Here is a 14177-nt window from a genome sequence, read left to right as displayed (position 1 = left end):
AGGGGGGAGAGAAAGATAGACACCTGCAGACCTGCTTCACCGCCTGTGAAGCGACTCCCCTGCAGGTGGGGAGCCGGGGGCTCAAACCGGGATCCTTACGCCGCCCTTGTGCTTTGCACCACCTGCGCTTAACCCGCTGAGCTACAGCCTGACTCCCCAAAGGGAGTTTTTTAAAGTGACAGTTTATAAGCTAACTTCAAGCATTTTGCATGTTTCATAAATAATTATGCCAGAAGTTTTATTGAGAATCATCATCTTTAAATTAATAAAAATTGAGTTATTTTATAATTTTGTTGTATAATGATGTCTTTATTTGATCTTGAAAATTCTTAGTATTTTAATATTTGAATTTGTTAGAAACCTGATTTTTTTTTTTTAGTGGAGTCTTCCCTCCCCCCTCTTAGTATTTACTAGAACAATAAATTGTGTCTCCAGCTCTCACACAAGTTTCTTATCCTTTTACAGGAGATAGGGACAGGGGGCACCTGCCAGTGGAAGATATGTGGACTCAGCCCCACGACAACCATAGCCATATATTTTGAAGTTGTCAATCAGGTATGACTTTTTATGTTCGAATATTGAAACATACATTTGAATAAGTATTTAAGGCTATAAACACCTCATAGATTCCATGTGCTGCAGAGGATCCAACACAGGCCCCGCCCAGCACGTGGAAGGCATTGCTCATTAATTAACTCCCGGGGTCCTGGGAATATGCTCAGCAGTGGAAATTTGTGAAAGAGATAGTGTGCCTCTTGTTAGCCAGAACTAAGACAAAGCAAACAGAAACCAAGCCAAGAATATCTGTTGTCCATGGGCATGAAAAAGTTTTCTTTCTGGGCCTTTCTGTTTTTTCCCTCTAAGGATCACTAATATATATGTATCACTGTTGTCCTCTTCTCACTAACGGTCTCCTAGTGGTCATCTCTTCACTGTGTGATTATCTCCCTAAAAGTCCTGCTTTTCCTACATACCCAGAAGAGAAGGATTGATCCTGACTTCTCCCTATTTAACTACTGCTAGTCAACATTGCCGCTCTCACACCCTTCTTTATCTGATTTTCTTTCATTTTTAAAAAATATTTATTTCCTGAGAGAGAAAAAGACCAGAGCACTTATGTAGTGCTTGGATTGCAGAGCTCTCGCTCAGAGACTGTGCTCTGCTGCTGAGTCTCATCTGTTAACCCCCTTTGGCTTCTCCCTTCGTTTCGTCATGTCCCACTGAGTTACATATTCCTTGAGACTGATTCCTAGCTGGGTTCACTCCTCTCATCCTTCATCACCCCCACCCCACCTGCAGTCTTATTTTCTGTAATGTGCTCAATATAGCCAGTTTGTATGACTGGAATCAAGCATCCCAGTTGCTTTTAGGATGAATTTTAGTGTGAAAATATGCAATTGCTGATTGTACAGCATCAGTGGACAAGATCCTGGTTAATGTTCAGTCCTTTTCCACAGCATAATGCCCCAATTCCTCAAGGGGGGCGCGGCGCAATCCAGTTTGTGACCCAGTATCAACATTCAAGTGGACAGAGACGCATCCGAGTGACCACCATTGCCAGGAAGTAAGTCGTGCTTGTTAGAGATTTAATTTGGCTGCTGCTCCCATCCTGGGCTCCTCTTTTAGGAGACTTTCCTGACTGGGAAATGAACATCTAGGAGCTGGAGACAACAGCTTACTTGGGAGAGTGTGGCCCTCACTGTGTTTAAGATCCTGGTGGTTTGAGTCCTTGGGCTGGTGCTGTCGTTTCTTTCCCATTCTCCCCTCTACTCACTCTTTTAAATTCTTTGTTTCTTTCTTTCTTTGTTTGGATAGCGAGAGGGAATGAGAGACACCTGCAGCACTACTTCACCACTAATGAAACACCCCCCACCCCTGCCCCCTGCAGATGGGGCCCAGAGTTTTGAACCCAGGTCCTTGAGCACTGGACAATGTATACACTTAATTAGGTGTGCCGCCACTCAGTCTCACCCACTCTTTATCTGAAATAAAAAGAATAAAACAGTGATGGCCCAGGAGCAGTAGAATCAAGCATGTATGAAATCCTAGCACTGCAAAAAAGAAATAAAAAAAAAAAAAACTAGAACAGTTATGACTTAACATTTTCTTTCATTCTTTTTGTAACTCAGCTTACTTGTTTAAATATTCATTGTCATTCCTGTAAGGCATTTTTAATTCAATTCTATTATTTATCTCTGAGAAAAGGAGAAAAAAACTAATAGCATTATTCTTATTTATTTATTTATACTTTTTTTTTTTTTTTTGGTTTATTTTGTTCTTGCCCAATCACTGTTCAGTTTTGGCTTTTGGTGATTCTGGGGATTGAACCTGGGACCTCTGGTGCCTAAATGTGAAAGTCTATTCCTTAAATCACCTTGCTGTTTCTCCAACCCAATAAACATTATACATATAGATGTACATATTACTTAGACTGGGAGGAAACTAATTTTTATGTCTCCATCTCTACTTTTATAAAATTGAAAAAAATGTTTTTGAAGTTTGTATACCTTATGTTTTTATGCATGGCTGCACCTTATTAGTTTCATTTGTAGAAGTTTTTTTTTCTTAATTTTTTAAAATGATTTATTTTCCTTTTTGTTGCCCTTGGTGTTTTTTTTTTAATTGTTGTCGTAGTTATTATTGTTGTTGTTGATAGCGTTGTTGTTGGATAGGACAGAGAGAAATGGAGAGAGGATGGGGAGACAGAGAGGGGGAGAGAAAGACAGACACCTGCAGACCTGCTTCATTGCCTGTGAAGCGACTCCCCTGCAGGTGGGGAGCCGGGGGCTCGAACCCGGGTCCTTGCGCTTTGTGCCACGTGTGCTTAACCCGCTGCGCTACCGCCTGACTCCCTATTTGTAGAAGTCTTAATGTTTTAAGGAATATGTTACTTTTCTCCCCCTTTTGTTGCCCTTGTTGTTTTATTGTTGTCATTGTTGTTGGATAAGACAGAGAGAAATGGAGAGAAGAGGGTAAGACAAAGAGGGAGAGAGAAAGATAGACACCTGCAGACCTGCTTCATTGCCTATGAAGTGACCCCCTGCAGCTGGGGACTCGAACCGGGATCTTTTTTTTTTTAAATTTTTTATTTAAGAAAGGATAAATTAACAAAACCATAGGGTAGAAGGGGTATAACTCCACACAGTTCCCACCACCCAATCTCCATATCCCACCCCCTCCCCTGATAGCTTTCCCATTCTCTAGCCCTCTGGGAGCATGGACCCAGGGTCGTTGTGGGTTGCAGAAGGTGGAAGGTCTGGCTTCTGTAATTGCTTCCCCGCTGAACATGGGCGTTGACTGGTCAGTCCATACTCCCAGTCTGTCTCTCTCTTTCCCTAGTAGGGTGGGGCTCTGGGGAAGAGGAGCTCCAGGACACATTGGTGGGGTCTTCAGTCCAGGGAAGCCTGGCTGGCATCCTGATGGCATCTGGAACCTGGTGGCTGAAAAGAGAGTTAACATACGAAGCCAAACAAATGATGGATGCAAAGGTTGGAATAGTGGAGAGGAAGTGTTAGGGGGATACTCACTGCAAACTCTAGTACACTTCTGCTTTCAGGTATATATTTTGTAGTAGTTTATGGATACGTGTGAGCATATGCTCTCTCTCACAGAACCTGGTCTGTATCTAGGTTTTGGGACTTTGTTAGAAAGTGATCCACCTGGGATGGAATGGAATTAGAGAATGCTATGAAAGGAAAGGTCTCACCCGAGTAATGAAGCTGAAGGGTTGTCATTCCACACCTGAAGTCTCTGGACTCAGTCTGAGCTGAAGCATGTTGAGGTGGCAATCATTGCATTGATTAGGTTGCGATCGGCAGATACAATATTATTTGATATGGATTGGGAGAGGCATGCGGGAAAGTGGGCCCTATCCTAAGGTTCCAGGACTGGGGGAAATATAGGCTCTATAGTGGAGATGTGAGGTTCCTGCTGTCTTAGGATTCAAAAAGACAATGCATAGTTACTGTTATTATCACATTATTTGGTAATTGGGTTAACTTTGAAAAGTCCTTTTGTTAGGGTTTGCTGTACAGTACCCAGTATCTTATATAGCTGTGCTATTGGTTGCTTCTGATCTACGTGGTCTAGGCTTTTGAGAGAGTCCACAAATCAAATACACAGCCTATATATTAAAAAGACTCAGTCTGTGTTTTAAAAACTTTGAGACATACAATTAATTTCCCCCCTCTCAACTAACTAGTGATTTATATGACTACACTTTACTAGGAGTGTACATAAACACCATTCCCACCACCAAAAGACTGTGTCCCATCCCACCCACCCAACCCCCACCCCCACCCCCATCCTACCCCCCCACCAGCCCAGGAAGCCGCATGTCCACCCTCCCCCTCACCACAGGGTTTTTACTTTGGTGCCCTATTGAACCGGGTTCTTTATGCCGGTCCTTGGGCTTGGCGCCATATGCACTTAACCTGCTGCACTACTGCCAGACCCCCGGAATATGTTACCTTTATAGTAACCTAGGAGGATTTTTTTTTTTTTTGCCTCGAGGGTTATTGCTGTGACTCAGTGCCTGCACTATGAATCCATTGCTCCTGAAGGCCATTTTCCCCCATTTTTGTTGCCCTTGTTTTATTGTTGTTATTATAGATGTCGTCGTTGTTGGATAGGACAGAGAGAAATGGAGAGAGGAGGGGAAGACAGAAAGGGGGAGAGAAAGACAGACGCCTGCAGACCTGCGTCACCGCCTGTGAAGTGAATCCCCTGCAGTTGGGGAGCCAGGGACTCGAACCGGGATCCTTACGCTTGTCTTTGTGCTTCGCGCCATGTGCGCTTAACCTACTGCACCTATACCTGACTCCCTGATCTTTTTTTTTTTTTTTTTTTAAGCTTGGATATATTTTTCTGATAAATGACAAGTAGTCTACTGAAATTGCTGTTAGTGATTTTTTTAAATGTTTATTTGAAGGTAATATTGAAGTTTCAGAATAATTTTCTGGTTTTTTTTTTTCAGTTTAAATCTATGACAACCATCTATGAGATTGTGAAGACAGTAACTCAGCAGAATTTCTGTGTTTTCTTCTTGTCTCTAGCTGGGCAGATGCTCAAACGCAAATCCAAAACATTGCTGCATCTTTTGACCAGGAGGCAGCTGCTATTCTCATGGCACGGCTGGCGATATACAGAGCAGAGACAGAGGAAGGACCAGACGTGCTTAGGTGGCTAGACAGACAGCTCATCCGCCTGGTAAGGAGTCCACATGTGCTCTTCTGCGTCAGTACACTCTCATTGCAGTAAGCCTTCGTTGCTGCTGACCTCTTTCGAAGTACTTTTATTTTTATTTTGTTTTTGGAGGATGAATGTTTTACATTCGACAGTAAATACAATAGTTTGTACATGCATAACATTTCCCAGTTTTCCACACAACAGCACAACCCCCACTGGGTCCTCTGCCATCCTGTTCCAGGACTTGAATCCCATCCATCCCCCCCCCCCCCAGAGTCTTTTACTTTGGTACAATACACTTCTTTTTTTTTATTTTTATCCTCTGTATTTTCTTTTAAAGATTTTATTTATTTATTAATGAGAAAGAGAGGAGGAGAAAAAGAACCAGACATCACTCTGGTACATGTGCTGCCAGGGATTGAACTCAGGACCTCATGCTTGAGAGTCTAGTGCCTTAGCCACTGCGCCATCTCCTGGACCACGGTACAATACACTTCTTTCGAGGTACTTAATAGCCTAACTAACGACTGTATAAAGGTCTGCAAGTTTCTGAGAAAGAGGTTTATCTCCTCTTGTAATCAAAATGCTTTTTTACTTTTGTAACATTTTATTTATTTATTTTTATTACATAGAGATAGAAATTGATAGAGGAGGAAAGATAGGGAAAGAGACAGAGACCTGCTTCACCACTCATGAAGCTTCCTCCCATAGGTGGGGACCAGGGGCTTGAACCTAGATCCTTGTGCACTATTAATGTGTGTGCTTAACCAGGTATGCCATTGCCTAGCCCCACAAAAATGCATTTTTTAAAAAAATATTTATTTATTTATTCCCTTTTGTTGCCCTTGTAGTTATTATTGTTGTTGTTATTGATGTCGTCGTTATTGGATAGGACAGGGAGAGATGGAGAGAGGAGGGGAAGACAGAGAGGGGAGAGAAAGACAGACATCTGCAGACCTGCTTCACCGCCTGTGAAGCAACTGCCCTGCAGGTGGGGAGCCAGGGCCTTGTACCGGGATCTTTATGCTGGTCCTTGTGCTTTGCACCACCTGCATTTAGCCCGCTGTGCTACTGCCCAACTCCCACAAAAATGCCTTTTTTTCCATTAAAATTTTAGAGTGACTACTTTGTACTATAGCTCTTTTATTTATTTATAGCATTTTTTTTACTGACTTGCATATTTTTCAACTTTTATAGTTTTCTACTGTTTTTTTTTAAATTTTTTAAAAATCTTTATTTATTTATTGGATAGAGACAGCCAGAAATCGAGAAGGAAGGGGGTTATAGAGAGGGAGAGACACTTGCAGCCCTGCTTCACCACTCGCAAAGCTTTCCCCATGCAGGTGGGGACCAGAGGCTGGAACCCGGGTCCTTACGCATTGCAACATGTGCTCAACCAGGTGCCACCGCCTGGCCGCCTTTTATTTTTGTTTTTATGCAGTGCAGGAGATATAATCCAGGGCCTCATAAATGTAAGGCATGTTCTCCATCTCTAATTCCCAGCCCAGTTATCATCATCATCATCATCATCATCATCATCATTATTAATTTATTTATTTTTGAGCTAGAACAAACCCACTGACTCACCATTCATGGAGTTTGACCTGCTTTTGTCTCATGTTGTGTAGGGGGTTAAATCAAGGGCCTCAGACATGCAATACATTCAAGCAATTTATTATTTGCTTCTGAAATTCAAATGTTATTTCTTTGGTTGAAACCAGTCTCTTAGTAAGTTGTTAGATTATATTCCAATTTTTAACAATGCCAGCCAGCTATCTGACTCCTAAAGAGTAGTGACTTTCTGGCCTGGCAAAATAGCTCTCTTGAATAGTGTTCTGCTTTGCTATGTGGTCACCTGGGTTCAAGCCTGGTCGCCATCACATTGGAGGAAACTTTGCTGTTGTGGTCTCTGCCACTCTCTGTCTGCCTTTTTGTCTGTCTTAAAAAAAAAAAAAAGTAATGGTTTTCTGTCAGTAGAGCAGCACTTTAGCTCTGTGCCAGGAAACATATTGCTGCTAACATATTTTATTTTACATTTAGTGTCAGAAATTTGGAGAGTATCATAAAGACGATCCCAGTTCCTTCAGATTTTCAGAAACATTCTCCCTTTATCCACAGGTAAGTAGATAACAAGTTCAAGTTATAGCATTGACAGTAGCATGGGGTCTCTCTTTGTTACTTGTATTTTATTATTCATCTATTTTTTGGCTATTCTTTGGGATGACTAAGAAATGAATACTGTACTGTGAGGAATCAGTGAGAAGCATGTAGGATTTTTATTTTTGGGCTTGTAGATTAGTCACTGGTTTGTGGCAAAATGTAATTTGTCCCATAACCTTACTATGGGGCAGAATTAGATGTGAGTCAAGTTAGCGTTCCACCTGATATAAAGGATCTAACAACAGTGGTACCAAAAGGACCTTGGCAATCAGCTAGTCTTAGAGCAGAGCATCACCTCCTGAGAATTTCGAGTTTTGTGGGAAGGTATCAGGAAAATAGGAAAAAACTTAACTTGATTTACCTTACAGAGTCTTTTCTAATTGGACAGTGAAGTGTGTGTGTGTGTGTGTGTGTGTGTGTGTGTGTCTGTCTGTCTGTCTGTCTGTCTGTGTCTGTGTCTGTTTGCCATCAGGGTTATCACTGGGGCTATTCCCCCCCTTTCTGTTTTTTATTTAATAAGATAGACATTGAGAGGGGAGGGGAGAGGAGGGAATGAGAGAGGAGAAAAAGATAGACATCTGTAGGCCTGCTTCACCACTTGTGAAACGTCCCCCACCTGCAGATGGGAGTCGGTGCTTAAACCTAGGTCTTTGTCCCTGGTATCATGTGCTTAAAAAGATGTGCCACCACCTGCCCCCTCCCCTTGTTTGTTTTTTAATAGATCTTCAAAGTCCAGACTGCTAGTAATAGAGAGAACATTCACCTGAGTACTCTGTGCAAGGAATTGTAGGAGAATAGTGATGTCTGACCTGGGTTTTCTTTTCAAGGAGCTTTCAGTCTAAAGGGACAAATCTAAAACATGAACAGTGAGGAAAAGTGAGAAATCATGTGAAATATACACTGAATTCAAAAGAAACTTAACGTGACTCTTCCAAGTGGGTGGTTTGATACATCTTTATAGAAGAGACTGTATTTCATCTTAGCCTGAAGAGTGATTCGTTTTCAGCTGTTAGATATTAGAATATTTGCTCACAAAAAAAGTGTGTGTTTTTGGTTGCTAGCAGGGCTTCACTTCTCAGGGTCAACTTTTTCAGATAGAGGGAGGGAGGAAGGAAGGAAAGAAGGCAGGCAGACTTCTCCCAGTGCTGTAGTACTCCCAAGTGGTGTACCAGGGGCTTGAACCTGGACCAAGTGTATGGAAAAGCAGATACCTTGCCCGATTAGCTATCTTGCTGACGCATCACAAAAACTCTTATTTACAGCATCCACTTTCTCTTCAGATCTATTACCATCATCTTTACTGTTATTTGGAAAATCAGGTATTGATTTTTAATCTAGAGACTGCATGTTTATATAGGAAAACTTCCTTAAACACCTGGTTAAGGTATTGGAATGCTTGGAAAAAAGGTAGACTTTACTTTTCTTAACAGGCAAGACATGTTCTATCTGGGAATTCTCAGGCTTCCTCGCTGCGGCATAATAGGAAAGGGATTGAGGGCAGTGGCCAAAGTTTTTGACTATTTTCTCTATACTTTTTTGTATTTTTCCTTCTCTCCCTACTCTAAACCTGCTCTTTAATTCTTAGACCTAAAAGGTCTTTGTAGATATGAGAGATCTGAACACCCCAGCTTCCCCTTCCTGTGGGAAATAGAGAGCAGGAGATCCAGAAATACGTTTTTGAGAGTTTTTCAAAGCTCGATGACCTTAGAAAGGGCGGCATAGATAAAATTTAAGGGGAGGTCTTCATTTTCAAGATATTTACCCCTCAGATTTACTAGTTACACATTTCTGTTAGTAAATAGGAATGGCTGAAGGGATTAGCAAGAACCTCTCAGTGAATTATTAGAAAAGGAATGAGGGGAGTCAGGCGTTGTTGCAGTGGGTTAAGCGCAGGGGGTTAAGTGCAGATGGCGCAAAGTGGAAGGACCGGCGAAAGGATCCCGGTTCGAGCCCCTGGTTCCCCACCTGCAGGGGAGTCGCTTCATAAGTGACTATCTTCATAAGTGTCTATCTTTCTCTCCCCCCTCTCTGTCTTCCCCTCCTCTCTCTATTTCTCTCTGTCCTATCCAACAGGAAGAGCAGTAACAACAACAATACCAACAACAATAAACAACAAGGGCAACAAAAGGGAAAAAATAACCTCCAGTTGCAGTGGATTAATAGTGCAGGCACCGAGCCTCAGCAATAACCCTGGAGGCAAAAAAAAAAAAAAAGGTAGGGGAGTCGGGTGGTAGTGCAGCGTGAAGTGAATTGCAAAGATCAGCGTTAGATTCCTGGTTCAAGCCCCCGGGGAGTCGCTTCACAAGTGGTGAAGCAGGTCTGCAGGTGTCTGTCTTTCTCTCCCCCTCTCTGTCTTCCCCTCCTCTCTCCATTTCTCTCTGTCCTATCCAACAACAAGGACATCAATAACAACAGCAACAATAAAAACAACAAGGACAACAAAAGGGAAAAAATAAATATAATAAAAAAATATTAAAAGAAAAAGGAGTAACTCTACTGACTGTATCAAAGACCCTTCGTGTAAAAAGACACTAGCTGTTCTTATCCTGGTATGACTCACTTTTTGAGAGCTTGTTTGGAGGTTCTAGCAGGGGAGCGCAGCTACTCGTATACCCTCGTCCGAAGACCGGTCCGTCTCTATTCGGGGAAGACCGTCCTCTTTGACCGAGTGCGCAGCTTCGGGAGGGACGCACATGGAGCGGTGAGGGAGGAAGGGGACACCCGCCTAGCCAGCCAGATCAGCCGAATCAACCCTGGCGATCAATGGGGTGACAGATGTCGCAACCAGATCGCCCTCACATCCATGACTCACTTTTTGATCTAATTTTTTTTTTCTTTTTTTCATGAAGAATGAGTGCAAGAGGAAAAAGTAGTGAAGTGAAGCCAAGTCTAATTAATGTTTCTTAGGGATAGGGTAAACCTTATGTATTTTTTTTAAATTTCTTTATTGGGGATTGTTTTACATTTGACAGCAAACCTTATGTATTAAGAAACTAAGGTGTGAGGAAAAAAAAAAAAGAAACAAGAAACTGTAGTATGTAAGTCCTTTTGTAAAAGACCTGTGTAGATTCTTTCTGGTACAATTTTTCATAGTTAGAAAAAATATAGAAAGGTTTGCTTTGTGTTTATATTCTCTTAGGCTCTTGAGTAGTAACACAGTCTGGAGCTGTGTCAGCTGCTAATGTACCACCATCCTCTGAATAACTTAGATCTGAGCAGAGGTTTCTTGTTCTTAGTCTTTTTTCCCTTGGAGTTGCCGCTTTCACTTTAAAGAAAAATGTCGAGCTGTAATTGGTAAAACCTATGATTAAGATTCTTTCTGAAGAATGTAATTAGAATGTTATTATATAACTTGCTGTGTTAGTGTGTTGTTAACAGTTGTAGTCAAATTACTGTTTTGTAATTGTTGGTTGCTATTTCTATAATAGTAAATTTCTTGTTGCAATATTCAAATTAGTAAAAGCTATTTTACGTGTTTTATCTTACAGTTTATGTTTCACTTAAGAAGATCTCCCTTCTTGCAAGTTTTTAACAACAGTCCAGATGAGAGTTCATATTATCGTCACCATTTTATGCGTCAAGACCTGACCCAGTCTCTAATCATGATCCAGCCTATTCTGTATGCATATTCTTTTAGTGGGCCGCCAGAGGTAAGAGGGACATACAGAAACCAAACTGCTTTTGTTACTGTGATGTGCACCATTAAGAAGTGTTAATAGGGGGTCGGGCAGTGGTGCCCCGTGTAAGTGCATTTGTTACCATGTGCCAGGACCCAGGTTCAAGCCCCTAGTCCCCCACATGGGGGAAGTTTCATGAACAGGGGAGCAGTGCTGCAGGTCTCTCTCTCTCTCTCTCTCTCTCTCTCCCTCTCTCCCCCGCTTATTTCTCAATTTCTCTTTGTCCTAGCAAATTAAATAAAAAGTATAAACAACTATATTTAATAGTGGTCTGGGAGAGATTTGAAACTTGAAATCTTTTTGCTCATTTGGTTAATCAAATCTTCTAGGGCTTATTATTATTTATAATTTATTAGGGAAATAATAGTTTACGAGATAGTGGTTGTCACATATGATTTTTCTTATTTTTAAACAACGTCCAGAAGAGATGATGACTCTGAAACTTATGGCTTATCTAGAGCTAGTGTCTAGTAGTTAGGACCGTCTGTCTAAACAGAAGTTCTCTCTCTTTTTTAATCTTTTTATCACTGACTCAATATTGGTTTACTATCTAGTTGTTAGTTGTCTATTCTTTCTCACCCTATATTCTCTTCTCTTCGTCTACAAGTCAGATTCCTCAAACATTGTGTTGAAGCAATTGCCAACAGAGTTCTGTGTTTTGCCAGACACTCAACTCTTTTTACTCTGAAAACTGAAAGTCTTTGCTTTCTTGTTTTGTTAACACTTTTAAGTGTCTACTGTTTTCCCTCCTATTCACTGCCTGCTTTCTTTCTTTCTTCCTTTTTTTAAAAAAAATTATTTATTTATTTATTTATTCATGAGAAAAATAGGAGGAGAGAAAGAACCAGACATCACTCTGGTACATGTGCTGCTGGGGATCGAACTTGGGACCTCATGGTAGAATCCGGTGCTTTACCCACTGCGCCACTTCCAAGACCATGGCTGCCTGCTTTCGCGACCTCCTGAACTCTTAGACCCAGAAGTTGCGATGTTCTAGGACCCAGTCTCTGGGCATTTCTGTTCTCTCTCTTTGATGCAGGAAAATTACCATCTTCATTCATGTGATACCCAAATTTACATCATTAGTTTAAGCTTTTGTCTTACACCTTCAGACTGTTTATTTATAAAAAGAAAGAAACCAGAGCATCACTGGCAGATGTGATGATATGGCTTGACCTTGGGACCCTCATGGTGGAGAATCTTAACACTTTGTCAGCTGTATCAGCTGGGCTGCCCTCAGCCCACAGACCTCTTTTCCTGTCTTCTGCAGATTTCTTTTCTTTTTTTTTTTTTTTTGCCTCCAGGGTTATTGCTGGAGCTTGGTGCTGGCAATACGAATCCACTGCTCCTGGAGGCCATTTCTCCCATTTTATGGGATAGGACAGAGAGAAGTTGAGAGAGGAGAGGGAGATAGAGAGGGAGAAAGAGAAACACCTGCAGACCCTGCTTCGCCGCTCTTGAAGTGTCCCCCATGCAGGAGGCTAATGGGCTCGAATCTGTTACTTTGCGTGAGTTCTTGTGCTTAGTGCTACTTGCGCTTAACCGGGTGCATCACCGCCCAAACCCCTAAATTTCTCTATCCCGAGTGTTACCCTCTTCACTCAGTGACACTGTCATCAGGCTCAGGGGTCATCTTTGGCTTTCTCCTGACTACTGCATTGTTCGGTTGTTAGAGATTCCTCAGGAAATCAGAACATGCTGTTTAGAATCCTTAATATCGAGGGCTTTTAAGCAATAAGATAAAGTTTAAAAGGTTCCAAGCATCTTGGATTAATCTGTATTGTGCCTTCAGGTAATTTATTTTCCCTTCTTCTTGCCTCATTTTCTCTTGCATGTCAGCCGGTCCTTCTTGACAGCAGCAGCATTCTTGCAGACCGGATTCTTCTCATGGACACGTTCTTCCAGATCTTGATCTATCACGGAGAGGTAAGATTCTGCAGCCCTGGAGGCTGTGTACATACATGTAGTCTCTCTCCTCTGTCTTTTTAAACGTTTTTATTTTTTTATTCATGGAAGTTTTTTTTCTTTATCATAGTTTGCTAATTTTTCCTCTGATAAAATCTTGTTTCCATTTTTCTAAAACACAGTTTTTCCTGCTAGAGATCTTTAGACTTTATCTGTGGGTGATTCACTCATTGTTTTGTTCATTTGCACATACAGTTGGACAAGTGAATTTGACACAGAAGCACCTTATCATGAAAGTCAGTGCACTGATGTATATATGCATGTGGGCACATCAGACTTTGGGTTTTACCTAAAGATACCGAGAGGGGAAAACCAGTCTTCATTGGTGGACAGGCTTTTGTTTGCATTATTATAGGTCATTATAAAAGCATCCCACACAAAGTACTTAAAGCAAAGGTATTCCACTTGATCTCAAAAACTCATTTAAAGCAGACGTGAATTAAAAATTAGAACTTCGGGAGTCGGGTGGCAGCGCAGTGGGCTAAGCACACGTGGCGCAAAGCACAAGGACCTGAGTAAGGATCCCAGTTCAAGTCCCCGGCTCCCCACCTGCAGGGGAGTTGCCTTCACAGGTGGTACCCAAATTTACATCATTAGTTTAAGCTTTTGTCTTACACCTTCAGACTGTTTATTTATAAAAAGAAAGAAAGGTGTCTGTCTTTCTCTCCCCCTCTGTCTTTCCCTCCCTTCTCTATTTCTCTCTGTCCTATCCAACAACGATGACATCAAGAACAATAATAATAACTACAACAATAAAACAACAAGGGCAACAAAAAGGAAAATAAATATTACCAAAAATTTTTTTTGATGTTTTAATTACATAGTTTTGGGAGCCATTTGCCTTCATAAAAATTGGCTTCAGCTGCTCCTTACCAGGTATACTATCTCTATGATGGTATTGACATTATCATGCGTGTTTCATATATTTTGCCTATCTTTATGATGGTATTGACATTATCATGCGTGTTTCATATATCTTGCCAGAATGTAACTCATCGTAAATAGTAGCTATTAAGTCTGAAGTGTCCGATTAAATCTTGTGTTTTAAAAGTGTCCTTCATTTATCATAAGTTCAGGTAGTTAGTTAACTTTTAGCTAACTTGAGACGCATAGTCATTAATTTTTTTTCTTTCTTGCTTTATTGCTGTGTTCCTAGTTCCAAGCAGCGTGTTATAAAATAGGCAGTAA

The 14177-nt window shown here is 41.3% G+C and overlaps 1 protein-coding gene across 1 annotated transcript in view; it reads left to right on the top strand.

Moving 5' to 3' along the window:
- SEC23A (SEC23 homolog A, COPII coat complex component) overlaps nucleotides 1-14177 on the top strand; it is a 56161-nt gene that overhangs the window by 28682 nt on the left and 13302 nt on the right. The window contains exons 12-17 of the mRNA XM_060175458.1: nucleotides 466-555; nucleotides 1458-1564; nucleotides 5055-5208; nucleotides 7228-7305; nucleotides 10836-10997; nucleotides 12864-12950. Of these exons, the coding sequence (XP_060031441.1) occupies nucleotides 466-555; nucleotides 1458-1564; nucleotides 5055-5208; nucleotides 7228-7305; nucleotides 10836-10997; nucleotides 12864-12950 (678 nt within the window). The remainder of the gene's footprint in view (nucleotides 1-465; nucleotides 556-1457; nucleotides 1565-5054; nucleotides 5209-7227; nucleotides 7306-10835; nucleotides 10998-12863; nucleotides 12951-14177) is intronic.

Source organism: Erinaceus europaeus, chromosome 16 (genome assembly GCF_950295315.1).
Source record: "Erinaceus europaeus chromosome 16, mEriEur2.1, whole genome shotgun sequence".
NCBI classification, from domain to species: domain Eukaryota; kingdom Metazoa; phylum Chordata; class Mammalia; order Eulipotyphla; family Erinaceidae; genus Erinaceus; species Erinaceus europaeus.
The sequence above is the reverse complement of the archived record's forward strand: the minus strand, read 5'-3'. Positions and strand labels throughout refer to the sequence as shown.